Raw genomic sequence first — 20162 nt, 5'->3', positions numbered from 1 at the left:
AAGTCAACCTACCACCATTAGGAGAGGTCAAATGGGGTGGTACAGTGGGGGAAGTGAAGTTAAGGAAATGAGGATGAAGGGATCATTCTGGGGTCCAGCAGACTTCAGAAATGGAGAGAGACAAAAGCTGTGCTCAGAGTGGGGCTGGCATATGGGGATAGGGGAAGGGGAGAGATAGAGGGAGGGGGAAAAGGCTTTCAAAGAGAGAATGAAAGAAATGAGTTATTCCAGTGTGGTGAGGTTGGAAAAACTCCACTGAATCTTTAAACAACCCTTGTCAATTATTCATCTGCTGGTATGAGGGCCTCTGGTCTGCCACAAATCTCCGCTGAGAGGAGGGAGGGAAGGGGGGAGGGAAACAGAGTCAGAGAGAGAGAGAAAGCCAGAGAATCAGAAAGAAATTGAGAAAACCAAAGAAAGGCAGAAGCAGGGAGAGGCAGAAATGGGGGGTGGGGAGAGAGAGAGAGGGAGGAAAAAGGAGGTGTGTGGGGGGCGAATGGAGGAAGGGAGCCAGAGAGAAGAGGATAAAGACCCTGTGCTAGAATTTCTGCACTACAAACAACACTGAACACACACTTCTTGAATAGCAACTGAGTACTTCTCCCTCCTCCAGGAAGCCTTCCTTGCTCCTCTCTCTCTTTCCTGAGGACTCACTAGGTGTGCCCAGCAATGCTGGGTAAGTGTGGCACTTAAAAAGATAAAGGGTCTCGGCCATGCCGCTTTGCCACTTATCCCTCACCAAATATTTCCTGTGCGTCTGCTCGGTGTCGCTCTGTTGTTTCCTGGAGTGTAGCTTGCTCCTGCCTGCTGAGAAAGTCCAGGGCTCAGGGCCTTGGCCTCTTCCTCCCCGATCCTTCCCCCTGCAGAATTGGACACAGCACTGGGCACCTGGCAGGGGTGGGGGCTTCTGGTTTTCCGGCAGGCTGGAGGAATTGCTGAGGTTGCTGCCCGGGGAATGGGGAATCCTGGCACAAGGCAGGTGCTTGATAAGCCTTCTGTGAATGGAACCAACCCCTCATCTTCCCTGCTCTTGACATTGCCTGGCTCAGCATGAGGTGGACTCGGGGAGGGGGGTTATGGGGGTGAAGGGGAATGCTTGCAAGTTGTTTAATGTTTGGGAGTTACCATGTTCAAGACGACTCTTTAACGTTGCACTCTTCACACTCAAAAGCCCACCTCTTCCAAAAAAGACTCTCTGGGTTGCTCAGAAGGGAGGTGGAGGCTTCCTTCAGCCCTGCCAAGCCCTACATCTGACCCGAGACCACATCCGCGGACCCTGGTCCCAGGGGGTCCACTCGGGACAGGAGCTTTGCACCACGTGGACAAAGTGGCACCTGAAAGTCATGTGTTAAAACCAGTCTGAGATGGAAGAACTGGCTGGACCGCAGCTGGGAACAAAGGTGGACCCAAGGGTGCATTAGGGGAAGGGAGCCTGGTGGGGCTCATGGCGGCTACAGAGCTGGGACTGGCCCCTGGGGCAGAGAGGGTACAGACCCCACGTCCCCTCCACTCCCTTCTCCCTTCCCAAGGTGCTCCTTTCTCCAGAAAATGCTCAATTTCCTATTAAGCCAGAGTAGGCTCTGGAGGGACTCAGAGGTAAAATTGTCTCTTGGGCTCTGGGGACTGCGCTACAAGACCAGACAGACAAACACCCTCCAGGAATCTGGTGCAGCTGAGGGGCTCACAGCCTGAACACAGAGGTGGGGAGAAGAGGGAGGCAGGTCATCGCTGGCTCAGCACTCAGCCACGGCCATGTCACCGGGGGCCAGCTGCCCTGCCCCCAGGCTCTTCTGCTGACCGCATGCCCAGGAGTCACACACTGTGAAGGCGCCATTGCCACCCAGATGTTCCAGTGGTGGCCGAGTATCTTCTGCTCTGTGACTCTGTCTGCAGCTTACCCTCTGTGTGTTCACTCCCATGTTCTGTGTTCATGTGTCCTATCATCAAGTGCTGTGGAGTAGTATTGTATGGTGGGGCTCTATTGATATGCGACTCTACTCCACCACTCCCTGCCTGCATTCTCCTGCTTGTCACTCTGTCTCTTGTTTGCATGGGCTCATTTATTGCTATATAATTTTGTGTGGTTGCTATGGAACAGTGACCCATTGCTACGTGGCTACCTGTGATTTCACGGAGCTGCACATTGTTGGTACCCACCCACGTTCTATTGCTTGGGACGGGGCTTTGCTGGCCATATGGATGTCTGGGTCCTGCCCTGGTCCTTGAAAGCTCTGGCGAGTGGGTAGGAGCTGTGGCTGGGGGCTGGGTTTCTAGGACCCAACTGGGGCAAAGGATCAGAGGTGGGAAAAGCCAGATGGTAAATCTGAGCTGAGAGACAGAGAGAGAGAGGAAGGGACAAATGATGGGTTGGGGGACTGAAGGCAGGGTTGGGAGGGAAAATGGAGTGGAAAGAAGAATCAGGCACCAGGAGGGGACAAGCTGGGCCTGACACAGGCCATGATGGGCAAGGGATAAGGGCAGGCCCAGTGTACTGAATACTGCATGAGTGTCTGAGGGACCCAGTGGTGTCAGGTTGGCTCAACAGTGCGGGGATGGGCACGCAGGCCTCCGCAGCTACCTGTTTTCATCTGGTTATAAGCAAGACAGCATGGGAGAGTGGTGTCAGGAAGCCTTGGGCAGGGTTACCCCACTTTAGGGCTTCCTCATTGCCACCCTTCATCAATTAGGAGACTGGACTAGACTCCCTCTAAAGTTCTTTCTGATGGCCTTGCTGTCTAGCCAGGGGTTTCATCACACGGCCCAGTAAGTATTTACCACCATCTTGCCAGGTGCCCAGGAAGGGGGAAGGTAGAGGGACCAGCCCACCGACAGGAGTGCTAAGTGATTTCCAGAGGGGGCATGCTTCTCTGGACGCATGCACCCAACTCACAGCTGCTCTGATAGCCTGTGGGTATAGGGGATCCCTAAGCCCCCTTGTACACCTTCAAAGCCTTCCAGAATCTTGTCTTAGTACCCTTGGGCCACTTATTTCTCCTCCTCCCCTCCGTTGTTCATAATGGTTATTCGGCCTCTTGCTCAAGAACAGTTCCTGCTCTTGGCTAACATGCTGCAGGCTAGTACCATCTCTTACGGTTGAATCCTTACGAAAAGATGAAGACTGACCACAGGCACTATTCATGCTGCAAAGTCTCCAAAGACAAGGTCTGCATGTTCATTTTTAACCCAGTTGAGAGCTAAGCTTGCAAGTTAGCCCTGAGCTCTGCTTTCCCAAGGGGCAGAGGTGAGAGAAGGGGGTGTAGAAGGTGGCCCATGGGTGCTCTGGCACCTGCTCTGGGGTGGGCAGGCTAAGTCCATGTGGGAGCATCCTGGGCACACCCAGCAGACAGCAACCCTTCCTATTAATCTGATGGCACATGTTCCAGAAATGTGCAGAAGTGCCAGGGGAAGATGCGGAGGCCGTCGGTGGAGAGGGGCAGATCCTGAGAGGGGGAGCCCCAGGGCTTCCCTAGGGGCCAGTGGCCTTGGCTGGGGCCTTTCCTCAGGATCTTTCTGAGCAGCGTTCCCCAGGGGACCCGTTGTGGAAGAAGGGAGGAAGCCACACATGAATTCACCCCTGGTACCCAAGTGGGGACTTCGACTGGACTGTCTTTTGGTGGCCTGTTCTTTATCTCTCTGCATTAAGGGACCAGGACTCAGCACTGACCCCTCGCCAAATTAAGCCACCACCTTGGCCACCTTCACCAACCCTTTCCCAGCATCTGGTCAACTGCAGCTCCCATGACCAAGGACACAGACCCTGTGACCAAAGACGGTATCCTCTTTTCTTTGAGCCCCAATCTCCTCTTTGAGAAATTAAAACTAATGACTCAGAGGGGCTTCCCCTTACCCATGGGACGTGCTCCTGAGAAAGTTCTGGGTTGATCTCTACTTGAGTCAATGGATCCCTGTCTTACAAGTGTTGCAAGGGTTTGCTTTGAAGGAGATTGTGTGGGAGTTCCATTCGAAAGGTGAAGAAACTGTAAAATGAAGAATCCACACCTTCCACCAGTTTAGCTTGGAGGTAAGTCACAAACAGAGTGTGCCTGAAGGGAGGTCTCCTTGCCACCTGAGGAGTGAACTTGGTGACAGTCAAACCCTTTCCCCGTGACCCCTGTCCCCGCTCTTCCTCTCCCAGCACTGGGTGGAGACACTCACCATTTCATGGGACATCTTGGGTGCCTGAGGCTCTATCTCTGTTTCCTGAGAGGTAGATGTGCTGGAATCCATTGTAGAGCTCACCGTGGCCTTGGACCAGGACTCACGGATGGTACCCAGCTTCTCATCTAAGATCTTGGGGTCCAGGATGGGCAGAACCTGGCTGCTGTTTGGTGTCAAGAAGTTTTCCGGCTTCTGGGAAGAGAAGGTGCAAAGAAATTTCTGTCTTTCTACCACAAATGTCTTTTCTAGACCCCCGAAGCCTCTCCTCTTCATGGCTCAGGAGGCCCTGCATGCCTGGCTCCTGTCTACCACTTACGACCTGCCCCCTTGCTCCCTGGGGCCTTACCACACTGTCCTTGGCATTCCTCCGACAAGCCAGCCTTTCCTGCCTCAGGGCCTTTGCCCCTGCTGTGCTCTCTGCGCAGATAGCCTCATGGGTCTTTACACGGCTGTCCTCTTCTCATCATTCAGATTTTAGCCCAGACGAGACACCCTGGCCTTCAAGAGAGAGGCCCATCCTCTCTAAAGTCACCCCTCCTCCAATATACACTGTATTCACATTATCCCATTTTACTGTTCATAGTACTTAACTCTACCAGAAAATTAAACTTGCAAAAACTGATTTTGCTTGTTTACTGTCTGCCTCCCTCTGATCCTCACACTATAGTGCAAGCGACATGTGAGTAGAGACTTTGTTTATCCCCAGTGTCTGCCTCATTGTTACGTGCTCAATAATCTATTTGTCACAGAAATAAACAAACCATGCCATCCAGGACTCTCACATTTGGTGCAGTAACAAGAGCCTCGAACATCGCCATGCTCCTTTGACACCCTTTGCTGGGAAGATTCCTTTTCCATTCCATGTCTGCTGTTAGCCTCCCATCTATCACCTGTTAAACAGTCTCCTCTCTCTCTGCTCTGCTGGGCCTCCTCCTTGTGCTCCCAGGTTCTTTTTCCTCTTCTCTTCTCCCCTTGACATGACTGCAGCTCTCATCTCTGCTGGTCTAGAACTCAACCGCACTCAGATCCCAGCTTCTCTAGGAAATCTTGATGGCCTCCACCCACACTTGCTCAAAGCTTTTCTGGGATCTTCCAGCCCAGCAGCTGGCTCTCTCTGCTCTCACACTGTTCTCTAATTCCAGGCTCATTTGCCATTTTTGTTTTTCTGCCCAAACTTTAAGTTCCCTGGGCTTAGGGACATGTGTGATGCTCCCTTTGAGGAGAGGTTACTTTAAAGCTCTCTTGGAAATCCATGGTTAGCCCTAACACGTGCATGTTGTTCAAAGGCTGTAGGGACCTCAAAGATGACCAGCTTCTACCCTACATCAGTTGTTGGAATTCTGTCTTGGCCACATAGCAGATAAATATGCCACCATCTGTGCTAGAAGCAAACAGAGCAATGGGCACAGTGCCAACCACCACAGGATGTGCTCAGGGTTAGAGGTGCCTGAATGTCTGACCCTGAACAAACAGAGGAAGAACAAAGTATGCGTGGGCCTCCCTTGAAGTGGATATTCTATATAAAAACCCACACATATGAACCGGAAGAATCAGGATAAGGACCCTTCACTTTACCACTTGGATCTTTTAAATAATGATTCCTTTATCCCCTTTTAAAACAAAATTTTGTATGCAGAAGTTCATGGGGTGCCTAGGTGGCTCAGTTGGTTAAGTGTCCGACTCTTGGTCTTGGCTCAGGTCATGATCTTAGGGTTGTGAGCTCGAGCCCCTCATCAGGCTCCATGCTAGGTGGGGAGTCTGCTTGAGATTCTCTCCCTCTCCCTCTGCCCCTCCTCCCCCTGCTCTGTCTGTCTCTCTCTCTCTAATAAAATAAAAGCCTTTAAAAAATAAAATTTGGTATGCAGAAATTCATTAACATGAAGTCTTTTCAGGCTTATGTCAGTAGAGTAAGGGATAGTCATGCAAGGACAGAGGTATCTAGTCTAGTCTGGGCCTCATCTCCCACCTACCCTGTCAGATGGGTACAAGGACAGATGATTCCAGAGAGAAAGCAGCTATATATTGATTCTTGGAATGAGAAGGGGAAGCATTGGGTGACCTTGAGGCTGATTTTGGCACCTATTGTACTTCATAACCAAAACTCCTGAGCCTGTTTTGTCCCTGGGCTTTAGGCATGGTTATCTCTCTCACCTGCCTCTCCCAGTGACTATGGTTTAGATAGAGTGAGATTCATCGAGAGGCTCCCCACTGAACACACCAGTGGCTCTGTAAAACATCTGAGTCAGGTGGTTTGGGGTTGTCTTGTTGTCTCTGCATTTTAGATAGGAAAAAGCACCACATGTGTCTCCTGCTCAGAACAGCTGAACACCAGACTGGCTGGAGCAGGAGAACTATAGAATGCATACCGGATGGATGCGTGGGTAGATGGGTACAGGAGAGAATGAAGGAAAGAACAGCTCTCCGGGGCAAAGATGAACTCCCTATTGACCAGGTGGCCCCTGGGACTGGGGCGAGATGCTGATTCAGGACCTGTAATGACATCTCTCCTCATTTCCAGGCAGAAAGCCAATCTCGCTGCCCTGGATTTCATAGACTGCCATCTAATCCAGTTAAGGGAGGAAGTGGAAGTAATGAAATCAAGGGAGAGGTCTCCAGAGGTGCCCCATCAGCTCTGAAAGCAGGGACACACTGCAGAGGGAGTCCCTTCCCCCACTGCCTGTCTCCCTCACATCTATCCTGTGTGGGCCCAGCACCAGCTGGATAAACTCAGTGACCCAGAGCTGACATGTCCGGGGCCCCAATCGGAGCTGGGCACTTACCAGGTACTAAAAAAAAATTTTTTTTCAAAAGAAAGGCAGTTTGTCACATGTGGTGCCTCATTTAGATGTGTCTGGTGTCTTGGAAGCTTGACTAGTCTACATTCTCCTACAACTGGACCTTGAGAGGTTATTTGGAGGTTCTAGCTGGGGAGAGCAGCTACTCATACACCCTTGATGGAAGAACAGTCTTATTCTATCTACAGAGCACAGCTTCGGGAAGGATGCATGCAGAGCAGTAAGGGAGAAAGGGGACACCTGCTTAGCCAGCCAGACCAGCTGAATCAACCCTGGTGATCAATGGGGTGAGAGATGTTGCAGCTAGATCACCCTCACATACACTCACCAGGTACTTTTACGTGGATTCTGAAATTTATTATGTATAATTCATTTAATTTTTCATCACAAAGATAAGATTAAAATGACACTGACCCCTGAGTCCAGACCAGTGACTTCACCTTGTCAATCTCTGGTAGGCAGGTTGTGGGGGGAGGATGTTCTCAGCAGGAGGGAAGGAAAGGCAGAATATTTATGGATGTCAACTCTTCTGCTCCTTCTGACCCCTAGCTGCTCTTCCTGGGGCCCTTGCAAGACTCAGTGGATCTACTCTGCTCTGCCCTCTCCATGGCTGGCCCTGGGCTGTATCTGTTCCCACAGCTGCTTCATGCTAGTACCTCCCCACCTCCCACACCCATCCTTGCAGGACTCCTGCCCACAATTCTAATCCCCTGATCTAATCAACTTTGCCAGAATCCATCCTGGCTTGGGAGTTGGGGGCAAGTGAGCCGGTGACTTTTATAGAAAAATCTTTAGATTCCCATACAGTAGAAGCCCCAAAGGGAGGGCCAGAGGCAGTTGCTCTTGTCATGTGAGGAAAGGAGGCTCACAATACCCCACACAGTGCCTAAATTCTCCTTAACATTGCCTATTCAGACTGCTCAGCTTCAGTCTGCCCACGTTGTGGGGAGGCAATTGTGCCCTCTCTTCCTTGCTTCTCATGGGAAAGGAGCTTGTCTGGGGTTACAAGAAGGGGCAAGGCTGATCGAAATGGTGGGTAGTCAGGGTGGAAGATGGGGGAGGGGGATAATGCTAAAATGAGGATGAAGAGAGGGTAGGGCCTTGGGGACTAACTCCTCCCTATTTAAGCCCAGGCTTACCTAGCTCTCCTCCTTTTTTCTAGGTGGGGGTGGAGGCTGTTAGCTCACCCCACAGGCCTGCTTGTTTGCTTTTCTACTTGGCAGGCCTTGCCCTGATGGCTGAGGCAGCTTGGGGCTGACAAGTGGCCCCTCCACTCTGTGGTTCCGTGGCTGCAGCATGTCCTGCTTCATTAGGGCTGTAATTGGAGACGTACCTTGAAAGCTCAAACCAATGCACAGCCATGTACTGGCTCAGACTCGCTGCGCAGCCCACCACTCCTTGTGCTGCCGCAGCTGCCCCACACCACGTGAATGTCATGGTGGAGAGCAGACTCCCCTTCCTCATGCCTCTCAGCCCTTTGCTGTTGCCTGCAGAGGACAGTCTGTTGAGACAGACCAGGCCAATAGCATCACAGGCTCGAGGCTTCTTGGGTCACCTGTTTCCTCCTCCTCCCCTAACATCTTCTGCCTCCCTCCTACCCACTCCATCCCCTAGATCCCTGATTATGCAAAATGCAACAGTTCCAGCCTGCCCCGGCAATTACAGACTAGCCAGGATGCAGCTGCTGTCCTTGGTGCTGAAAGAGCCCGCCTTCCGGCCTGCCCGCCTCTCGCCCCGCCCTGAGCCTTCTCGCGGGAGCGCACATGCTCTTAATTCAATTAGCTGGCCCTGAACCCTCCCCAGGGAACCCGGAGCGGAAACTGACAAATTCTGTTTAACAAAGACATTTGTCCCCCGCCCCGCCGGCCTTGGGCTCTGCCCGCCTGTATCCCGCTCATTAGGTATCTAACAAAGTGCATCCCAAGAAATCTGCTTCCAATCGCTAGTAATTCAGGAGGCCTGATGCAATTTTCTTCCTGATAAGGGTGTCTCGCCCGCTGGCAAGCACCATAATGAGCCCTGTGTAGCAGCTCCCCGATCAGTCACTGCTTTGTCATTTCCTGTGGCCCCAGTTGTAGGTTCTTATCTCTTCAGCTGAAGGCGAGGCTCAGAAAATGGGGGCCCTGCAAGAGGGCTTGCTGCCTCCCATGCATATCGCAAGCCTCATTATGGCATCCTGCATGGTCTTGCAGCTGCAGTGGGGCTTGAAGCTCTGAGTCTGTCTGCCAGCAAAGAAGGGTCTGAGTGTTAATCCTCATTGGGGCCATATTTCATTCTCCAGAAAATGGTTTCAGAGGGTTAATCTGAAAGCAAGTTGCAGGGTCAGGGGAGGGGTGCCAGTGATACGGATATTTAAAAACTCTGGCAAGGATTTTAGTATTAAATAGAGCCTTGCCCATAGCTCACTGGACAGTCTGTGGGCTCACTCTTGTTAGTTTGGAATCTGGGCTTTCTGCATTTAATTTTTCCAATTGGGTCCCCCCATTTACATCTAGAGAGAGCTTTCCAGTATATAGGTCAGATCACGTCTTACTGCTGCCCAAAGACCTTCCTTAGCTTCGAACCACTTTGAACCACTGCCAAAGTCTAAACCCTGAATCCTGGCATCCAGGCCCTCCATGGTGTAGGCCCCAACTAACTCTCCAGTCTCACTCCCCACAACAGCCTCCATATGTCCCATGTGCTTCAGATACCGTCATGCCTCCATTTCTTTGCATCTGTGATTCCTTCTGCCTGAATCACCCTTGCTTTGCCAATTTTCAAGCCACTCTTTGAGGCAGAGTTCAAACCATTTTTCTCTGTGACTCTTGCCCTGACCTTTGTATGCCCAAAGCACTTCAACCAGAACGCTTAGCAAGATGGGTGGTAACGATCTGTCAGGGTGCTTTACTGCTTGGCACAGGTTAGGGATCCAAAGAATGGCTAATGAATTCATGCCTGAATGAACTTGGGTGGAGCTGGGGTGCATCTGGTTTGGCTGAAGAGAGGTCTAGGCTATGGTAGGGTGGCTTTGAGATGGGGAGAAACCCAAGCCCCCTCTCTCTGAATAGTTTGGAAGTTTTGCCCTCTCTCCTCCCCTCCCCCTTCTTCAATCCACCAATTGTGCTTTGGGCTCACGGGAGAGCAGAGCAGGCCAGGGGAGGGTCCAGCTTCCTTAGCCATCTCTGTATCCTGACTCAGTACATTCCATCTCTGGCTGGGAGTCACGGACTCACATTCTCAAGGCAGTGGAGTCCTGTGGTTGGTGAGGCATCTGGAATGAGTCTGCAGTATGGCAGTATGGTCCAGCCCTGCCCACTCCCAGGGCAGGAAGCAGGTCTTCATTTCTCCTCCACAGCCCCCAGCTCAAGGCAGGGTACACGGGGGACTTCAGCAAATCTGGCCTCTAGAGAGATGATTGTCTGTCTCTTCTCCATTTCTTCATTCCCTGAAAAATTGCTGTGAGACCAAATGTGGGGCTGGTGATGTTTATCTTCAGCACTTGACAAGGCCTCCTGATGTCCTTATGGATGTGAATCTGGTGGAACGGCTGTCATGAGGGGCGGGCGCCGAGTGATGGATTAGCAAGGCTCCATTGTTCCCCTCCCCCAGGAGCCCTGTCCTCATCTCTGATGAGTTCAGCACTTTTGTCAGCAACTACACTGGGCTGGGCACTTACACATGCTCCTTCATTCCATTTTCACTACATTCTTGGCTGGTAGGGATCACAACTTCCTTCTGTGGATGAGGAAGGTGGGACTCAGGGTGGCTAAGATCAGGATCCAGGATTCAAACCCATACCTGGGGATGCACACTGTTTGTGTAGGGGTTGTGGAGTGGAAGGGAAGACAGGCAAGGTGTTGTGAGGTTGTGGGAGGGGAAAGGATCTTTTTTCTCTGGATCCATCATCATCCTTGCGGTAGCGTTTTCAGAGCTGGAGTCTTGGGGGTGGGGACAGAACCCTCCAGAGGACAGAACCAGCCAGGGAGATTCTCATGCCATCCTGAACGCTGGGCCTTCCAAGCAGCTGCGCTTGGTGGGGAAATGGAGGCAGGTTTGTGTTGGGGCTTCTCTGAAGACCAGCCAGGGTTTTCATATGTGGCTTTCAAAGAAATTTATAAAAATTCATCAAAAGCCAGCATGATTCTGCCTATCCCCTGCCCTCCCCTCCACATCTGTTAAACAGCCACTTGTCCCCACTTTGGTCTGGTCTCCAGAGAGCTTTGTAACTGATTTGAATAAAAACACCAGGCAGCCCTTTGCATGGCATTGAAGACCTGCCCCGCCTCTCCCTGTGAGAACAGGGAAGGGGGAGGGTCAGACAGGACTGTGGGAGCTGCCCCTTTCCTCAGGGGGTAGCAGCGAGTGCCACCTCCTTCTCTCCTCAAAGGCACCCACCCTATGCCAAAATCCAAGGAAACCCATGGGCAAGTCCTCAGGATTGTGGGCTAAGAAGGAGGCAGCCACCCATGTGAGTGGCTGGTGCCCTGGTGCCCTGCCTGGGTAAGACTCTGGATTCCAAATCCCAGCCCGAGAAGGCACACTGTTGCCAAACACCCAGACAACTGCGTAGACTTTTCCCACCTTGCAGGGGGCACGTTTCCATGTGAGGAGGCAGGGACTGGCACAGTGAGCACCTGTCATGTGCACGCTGGGCTCCAATCCACATGGGTCAGCCTAGGAAACCTGCTCAGTGTGGGCCTCACTTCAAAGAAGTTGCCTGCAAGCTGGAGGGCACCCAGGATGCTGCGGGATCTTGACACCAGTTCATTAAAAGAGGCAGACTGCTTAGCCTGGAGAAGCACAGACTCCTGGGGGACCAGATCGCACTCTTCAAAGAGCAGAGGCCAACATCAGAGGGAGAATGGAGGAGAGATAGGGTTATTCGTATATAGATATGTGGAGTAGCCATAGGCTTATGGATTCTTAGAGCTGAATGGACCCCCAAGGCCAACCCCCACTGTATTTACAATAAAGGGAAGTTGGCTGTCTATAGGCAGGTGTCCATTTTTTTAGTTTTTGTGAATCTATGTGTAGTTATTCACGTGCTCATCTACACACACAACTCTAGCTTCAAGCAGATCACTCTAAGCAGCAGGTGCCTGTAGAGAAGTCCCATCAGAGGAAAAAGCTTAACCCATCACCAGCAGAACCAGCTTCAAGCACAATATCCCCAACCAGGAGACCACTTCATTCCACATTCACAGAAACTGCAGGCTCTGCTGGCTAGTGGGCCAGCCAGCATGCTGGATGCCTGACCACGTGCCAGTGTCCCCACAACCAGCAGGGGAGGCTTGCTAAAGTCGCATTGCAGCCCCAGATGGAGAAGCCAGGAGCCTGGGGGTGCAGAGAGGGTGTGGGCTCAGTGTGGGGTGGTCATTTCTATCTGTTGTGGCCACGGAGCCACGGGACAGGGTACATCCGGTGGTTGTGAGCTTCCTGTCATGGCAGAGCAAGAGTGAGACCACCTGTGGTGGACATTGTCAAGGACAATCCTGTCCAGGGTGGGCTGTTGAGAGACACCTCTGTGGTCTCTATTCGGAAATTCCACAATGCTCTTGTTCCCAGAGCTCTGAGAATGGGTGATGTGGAAGCAGTGGGTGGGGGAGAAAGTGTTCACCCAAACCTCAATTAACCAGGATACCTGTCTGTCCCTCGGAGGCTCAGGAGAAAGAGGATGTGTCCTCAGGAGGGAGGTACCCAAATAGGGCATGCATATTTATTTCTCCCAAAGCATCACCTTTCAGTAGCCCATCTGACCACAGGGAAGGAATTGCCCTCAAGATGGAATTGTTAGTCACATGGGTGAGGGGCCCCGAGAGGCCCGTTACCCAAGCCTCCCCCACAGCCAGAGTGTCCACGGGACTCTAAGATCCCAGGCTTCCAGCGGCGGTGGCTCATGGAGCTTTGAGCAGTGTTTGATTTAAAAGATGGAAGAAGCAATGGTGCTGGTTCCCCAGGCTGGAATGCAGACATGAAGGCCAGGTACCTTCCACCATGAACTTGCAAACAGCGTCTTAGGTGGAACCGTAAGAGGGAAAGAATTCAGAACCTGTCAGGTGTTTGCTCTCACTGGGTTTCGTCAGGCCTCTTACCAGGAGCTGCTGTCTGCTCATGAACTGACTAGCTCACTGTCTGGTCCACACTCCCTGCCCTCTAAGAACGCAAGCTTTATGAGGACATGTAAGATCCCTAAAACTGGGACAGTATCTGCTACATAACAGGTGCCCAATGTTTGCGGTGGCATAGAGGACATGGGTGGTGTGACGGTGATGGCGGTGGTGAGTGATGGAGCTGGGGATGGGCCCTCTGCACTCAGCTGCCAGGCCATCCACCTGTTCATCAATTCTCAGCACGCTCTCACTACCCCGCAGAGAGAAGGATGCCAAAACGGCTCAGATGTGAGCAGAGAGCCATGTCCAAGCCCGATGAGGGTGAATTCAAGGCAGATGGGCTCCATGGCTGCCGGACCCTCCCTCTTCTCATTGAAATCCACAAGGGTGGCCAAAATTCTTGTCCTCATCACATATATGTGGAATAAAAGAATGAATGGCTGGGTGCCCTGGCTGCAAGAATCTATGCCGAGCCCACCACATTAGCTCCAAAATTGGAGTTCAGGATTCTAGAATCAAAGTGAGTCAGTTATTGGCCAACTCACAGATAGTGTCACCAAGGAACAGTTGGGCCACAAACAGATGTAGCTTCTGTGTATGCCAATGCGGGTGTGAAAACATCTGTGTGTCAGTCTGCATGTGTGTGTGTGAGCATGTGTGTGTGTATTAAGTGCCCATGCAAAGGGGTGTATGTGTGCCCACATGTTCATGTCTGTGCATATGGGACTGTCCGAATGTGGGTATTCGCACACGATGGTGTGAGAGAGCGTGCGTGTGTGGAACTGTGTGTGTGGTGAATGCTTGGCTGCAGAATCTGAATTTCCTCTAGTACTATTTTCCTGGTACACACCCAATCTTGATGCCTTTCTTTTCCTTTCTTCTCCGAAATCCATTACTGAAAGGTTTCCCCCTCCGCCCGCCTCCAGGGGGAGGGGGGCGGGGGGAAGGGGAAGCTAAAATCACAAGGCCCAGATCAAAACACTCAGCCGCTAAATGAATTCGGCAGCGTTTTCCCGCATGACTTGGAGGGATAATTTAGTGAGGCCGCCAGCTGGAAGGAAAGGGATTAATTCTGCACTTAGCACAGCTCCGGTGAATAATTCATCACTGAGACCTTTGTGCCTAGCCGCTGGGCAACCGGGGAAGTGTCCTGTCCACCTGCCTGTTGCCTGCCTGGGTCCCCCAGTGGCTTGACCAGGGGCACTTGATGCTCCTTTCGGTCCTCAGGACACATGTGTCCCTGGGAAGGGACAGAAGACAGGGGGAGGTGAGGAAGGGACAGGAGGGGCCACTGATAGACTCTAGACCCCGAGAAGAGGCCGTGGAGGAGTGAGCTCCTCCTGGGAAATTGGTGACATTTTCTCCAAGGACCCTGCTTCTTTCTTGGGGTCTTTTGCTGCTTCTGTGTCTTCCCCTCTCAGTACCTTCTTGGTCCTACACCTGGTGTGGTGGTGGGGATGGGGGTGAGGGTGGGGTGTCAGACTGTCTCTAACAAACTCTCTTTCATCAGGAAAGAGGAATCAGGAATTAGAAGACGATGCAGAACATTCCACAGGGGGAAGTGCTGATGGGAGGTCCCAGGTACTCACCAGAGGCCTTAGGGACACATTTTCAGGTGGCTATATTTCCAGATACATGCCTCTTACCCCACACCATATAATTCCCTGTGTTCTCCATGGGTAAGGTCACAGGGCCAAGTATTACCCCAGTGCTGGTGGCGATTTTTCCTGGTGTGGGAAGCTGGCGGGAGGGGGCTGACCCAGGCATCCATGGTCCTGAACTGCTCACCTCCCGGCTTTGTGCCTGTCTTAGCACCACAGACCAAAAAGGGGAAGAATTCCAGTAGGTGCCGGCCAGGTGCACTGGAGCCAAATGACCAGGGTTCAGCCGGGACCCAGAGTCCAGGGAGAGTTGTCTAGAGGAAGAGATCCCATCCATCAGGCAGGGCTCAGCCAGCGGTATCTTTCCACTTGGATCAACCAAGCTGTGGTAGGCAGGATTCCAAAAACGGGTCCCCAAGATTCCACACCCTAATCCCCAGGACCCATGCCTATGATGAGCTGTGACCCCTGTGATTATGTTACATGGCATGGCTGACCTTAAGATGGGGACATTCTCAGAGTGGGCCTCTCCTAATCACATGAGCCCCTTTAAAAGCAGAGGGTTTTCTCTGGCTGCTGACAAAGGAGAAAGTCAGAGAGTTTTGAAGTGTGGGGGGGATTTGACATGCCTGCTGGCTGAAAGATGGAGGGGGCCATTGTGAGAAGGAATGTAGGTGACCTCTAGCAGCTGAGGGGCCCCTTGGTTGGCAGTCAACGAGGAAACAGGGACCTTGGATCCCACGACTGTGGGGAACTGGATTCTGATGACCACCTAAATGAGCCTGGAAGCACACTCTTCCCCAGAGCCTCCAGAAAGGAGTGTGACCTTGCCAAGATCTTGATTTGAGGCATGCCGTGTCAGACTGCCTACCCACAGAAGTGCGAGCCCATAAATGGGCATTGTTTTAAGCTGCTAGGTTTGTGGTAGTTTGTTACGTAGCAAGAGAAGCTGAAATCCTAGCTCACCCTTGTAGAACCTTGATCCCAGTGAGCCAGGCTTGGCTTGGGCTGGGTTAGACGCTGACTCCCAGGTCTGGGTGGCCCTCTGCTCTCAACTCTCCTCTTCCTAATCTCAGCTTTGTCTCATTTTCTGGAGCTTCAAATCACCCTCAGACATTTCTCTCCAAAGCAGCAGTCCCCTCCTTCCAGAAGCCCCTGGCCCCAGCCCCTGAACGAGGCCAGCAATTGTGAAGGAGGTTGGAACATGCTGCGGGGCTCTGGGAGCTGACACGTGGCTGCCAGGCCCTGCCCTTCCCGTCCCCGCAGCCTCACCTCAGAGGAAAGCAGCTGGAAGGAGATATCCACTGTGGGGGCCTCACCATTTATGGTTTTCAGCTTGGTGTCCTGGGGAGGAGAGGGGAGCTGTCAGCCCATGCTGGCCAGGGCGGCTTCTGCCTCTGATCTGCCCACTGCTCTGGATTCCCCAAGAAGGGGCCTGCTAGGGGCTCTGCCTGGGGAGTGAGAGGGAGGCAGAATGATCTGCCTCTGCTCACCCTCACTGCCTCGAACCTCCCTTCTCAACTCCACTGAAGACCTGACTGGCACTTCCAGACCTGCGTCCTGGCAGAGTGGGGAAACACCCATTTACTGACATCTATTACATCAGGATGGCCAGAAGCATTTTAGGGGAAAAGGTGGCATAGAAATAAATGGTGATATAATATGTATTAAATCTTATTGAGAACTTATTCTGTTCTAAGTACTTTACATGTATTTCCTAAAAGAAAAAAATCTCACAGCAACCCTATAAGAAAAATTCTATTACTGGGAACCCATTTAACAGACAAGAAAACTGAGGCACCAGGACTTTAATTTTTCCATGGTCATGTAATCTGGAAGGGGTGGAACCAGCATTTGGACCCAGACAGTCAGGCTCTAAGCCTGGGCTCTTGGCTCTCTTGTCATACAGAGAGATCCTATACAGGTATGTTGTTCCCATGTTAGAGATGGGCACTCCGAGGTTCAGAAAGTCTAAGAAACTTGCCCCAGAGTGCACAGTGAGAACTAGGGCAAGGCAGGATTTAAACCCAGGTCTCTCTGGTTAAAGGCCTGAACTCTTGCCACTATCCCGTGGAACCTCCCTGTGTTTCTCCTCACGTTGCTCAGGGCAGGAGCTCGGGGGAGCTCCTTATACCTGACGGTGCTTGGCTTCCGTGGGGAGGGCCCTGGTGGAAGCTGCTGGAGAAGCCAGAGTCCCTGGCGTCAGTGGGGCAGGGCGAAGCAGGGTGGGCTGGGGCGGGAGCAGGCCACCTGCCACAGGCTCTGATCGGGGGGGGCACTCACGGTGATGGGGAGCCTCTCCACACGCAGCCCATTCAGACCCTTCCCTGCCAGCATCTTGCGGTACAAACGGCTCTTTAGCGGCAACACGGAGACGCCCAGGGGCTTGCTGAGGGTCCATGGCTCACTGCCTTTCACTGTAGGGGGAGGACCAGCTGGGATTCCCACCAAAGCCCGCACCCCAAGCCCCTCAGGTCCCAGCGTTAGAGGCCCCAGTAGGGGCCCCATCCTTTGGTACCCAACATCCAGTTCTCCCACACCTCACGTTCCTGCCCCTGGCCTTGCCCTGCACAAGTCTCCTCCTCCTCTGCTCTTTAGGGCTCTCTGAATTCAAGACCAACTCTCAACATATTCTGAGCTTCTGGGTACGTATATGGATCTCCTCTGTCTCTGCCCTTGGGGGCTTTACTCTCTCCATGTGGCTCTAAGACCGTGGATCAGCTGGTCTCTGAATCCGGTTTCCCCTCTATGCTGTGAGCCCTGCGGGGATCTATCCCTCCCTCCTCCCTGACAGGTACATGGGGAGGGATAGTGGTGTGATAAAAATGAATGGATCTAATATGGAAATAGGACCCATGTGTGCTGGCCCGTGCCAAGGAACGAGGACAAGGAAGCCAGCCAGGTGCTCCTCCACCTGTCTGCATGCACTGGGAACCAGGTCCCCTTCACCTATCCCCGCAGGGGGCAGAGGCAGGTGGCCTGAGCACCTTTCTTACATATGTCCTGACGCATGGCTGCCCCTGCGCAGCACCAAGGGGCACTCACTGGAAGCCGAGGAGTGGTACTCCAGCACCAGGGCTGTGTCTTCCGAGAAGCTGGTGGCTCCGTCTCGGCCTTGGAAGAGGAAGGATTGGTTCCATAAGGGCAGCTCCGGGGGTCCCCCAGGCTTGGACAGCTGAAAGGAGACAGTGGGAGTAGGCGGTGGGGCCACAGCTTCTCCCAAATCAAGGGATGTCCAGATATATCCGTCTGTGTGTCTACATATGTTGCAAATGTTTGTCCCAATTGTAAAAGCGACATACGTGTAATGAATGAATTTTGGAAAAATACAGAAAAGTAGAAAGATTAAAAAGAAAAACCCTAGGGGCGCCTGGCTGGCTCAGTCAGTTAAGTGTCTGGCTCTTGATCTCTGTTCAGGTCTTGATCTCAGGGTCGTGAGTTCAGGCCCCAAGTTCGCTCTGCACTGGGTGTACAGCCTACTTCAAACAAAACCAAAAACAAACACCCCCCAAAACATCTTAAATTCCTCCACTAAAGACAACTGTCCTAAGACTGTGTTTCTTTCTAGTTTTTTCCTAAGCCTATTTTGTAGGTAATTGTCATCCTAACATCCTACATTTTTCAATTACTGTGCAAACCTAAGCATATCCGGAGTCACAAGTAACACTTGGTATCCGTGATCTTTGCAGCTGTAGGATACTTTGTCATGTCCATGTGCCCAGGTTTCTCCCTTCGTGTGTTTTCCTGGAATAGCATTGCATTGAATATTCTTTGACATTGATCTCTGTGTCTCAGATTATTTCCTAAGTACCCGAAATGAAAATGCTGAATTAAAGGACATACATTTTAAGGCACTTGACTGACCATGGATAAACGGTTTTCCTAAAGAGCTGCACTAGTATTCACCCCCATGGCTGGGGGTGTCATTGATGCCAAAGGAGACATGCCCTCCACCCTGTCCCCAGCCCCTCTCTGCCCCACACAGGATGCAGAGGCCACAGCGGGTCTTCAGAAACCTGAGCCTTGGTGTGTCTGAAGTGCAGGCCATCAGGCATTCGGGGGACTTGATAGCACACTAAGTCAGCAGCTGGGGCACACATGTGAGTGATATTTAAACAGTGAAACAAGACAGCATTGACCAGAGCCCCCAAATAAGGGGCTACAGGAGACATTCCCGAGGATGGCCACAAAAGCCGTCTTGCAGGAAGCAGGAGCAGAGGAAGGCTCTGAAGTAAGATTTGTCAGGGCAAAGGGAAAGAGGGAGATCTTCTGGCTGGGAAAACCGCCCAAGACAAAGGTGGATGGTGGTTCCAAGCATGGCAAGGGTGGAGGATGCCTGGAACAAGGGGGGACTGCAGGTGGAGGAGGCCGAGCATCTACAAAGGCTGGAAGGTGGGGATTGGGGAATGGAACATGAGGGCATCAGCATGTAACACACAGCCAGCAGCCCTGCACGGTCCCAACACACGGAGGGGCTGGGGCCATCGGTGCAGACTCCCCCAGAGGCCGCCTTGCCTCTGTCCCCAGCCAGGGGCTGTCAGCAAGAGTGGCAGCCGCTCCCACCTCCCACTCCCCTGCAGGAACCAGTCATTGCTCGGAAAGGTCAGCACAAATGTACCACTGGCTCCAGGAGTTATTGATGCAGGATCTCGAAATATCAGTGTGGGTCCACTCCCCCCGCGGTGGCAGGGCTCTGATGCCTGTCACACTAATGTGCCTGCTCTGGTTCTTGCTGAGGCCCCACCCGAGGCTCAGCTGTGTCTGCCTCGGCCTCTGCCCCTGGGGACATGGGCTGTAGTCACTTTGGGGGCCAGGGGTCCTGAGCACAGGGACAGGGGCTGGGGTGATGGACTGTTCCTGAGAATGGGCTCCAGAGGGAGCTCAGGGACAGCCACTTGGCCACCAGGCCAGGCTAGAGAAGCTGCTTCCGGGTTCCGTGGGCCTTGGGAATGGTCTTTCAGGATTGATCCCCAAACCATGCCCATCCCAGAGCCACCCCACTGAGTGCCAGAGGGGCTTCCCCATAGCCTGGACCATCTGCCAGGCCCCGAGGCACTCAAGGAGGACCTGTGACTCAGTCCCTTGCTGGCCCCATCTCTTGCTCCCACCCTGGAAGGGGGGTTATTTAATGGATGCTAGCTGTCCTCTTGGGGGCCTATTAATGTGTCTAAATGGAGTCTACTAAACAAGAAATAGTGTCTGACTGCTCAGGAAGGACAGGTCTTTCCCTGAATGGTTTCCCAGGATGAGTCCTCCAAGAGAGATCCCTTCAGACCTACAACTGGGGAGAGAGGGTCAGCCTCTCTTGTGTGTGGGGGGTGGGGGGGAAGGGCAAGGAATCAAGGTTAAACCACCTCTGGAGTCTGATGCCAGGGCCCTGGTGAAGGTGTTAGTGGCATGTGTGGATTGGGGGGGGGAGTGGGGGGCAGGGCGTGGGGCGGGGAAGCCATTGACCATAGAGGCTAATGGGAAAGGCCACGGCGGGCTGTGGAATTAAGGAATGTGATTAGCCCTCA

General features: G+C 52.6%; 1 protein-coding gene across 1 annotated transcript in view; it reads right to left on the bottom strand.

Moving 5' to 3' along the window:
• The window catches only part of CCDC33 (coiled-coil domain containing 33), a 101904-nt gene that overhangs the window by 34151 nt on the left and 47591 nt on the right, over positions 1 to 20162 (bottom strand). Inside the window, exons 10-13 of the mRNA XM_081831384.1 lie at positions 17692 to 17821; positions 16930 to 17063; positions 15919 to 15990; positions 4156 to 4350 (exon numbers count right to left, since the gene is read on the bottom strand). Coding sequence (XP_081687510.1) covers positions 4156 to 4350; positions 15919 to 15990; positions 16930 to 17063; positions 17692 to 17821 — 531 coding nt within the window. The remainder of the gene's footprint in view (positions 1 to 4155; positions 4351 to 15918; positions 15991 to 16929; positions 17064 to 17691; positions 17822 to 20162) is intronic.

The sequence above is a fragment of the Leptonychotes weddellii genome, chromosome 9, assembly GCF_054177405.1.
Source record: "Leptonychotes weddellii isolate Sample4059 chromosome 9, ASM5417740v2, whole genome shotgun sequence".
In the NCBI taxonomy this organism is placed as follows: domain Eukaryota; kingdom Metazoa; phylum Chordata; class Mammalia; order Carnivora; family Phocidae; genus Leptonychotes; species Leptonychotes weddellii.
Note: the sequence above shows the minus strand (reverse complement) of the source record. Positions and strands in the feature narration are given on the sequence as shown.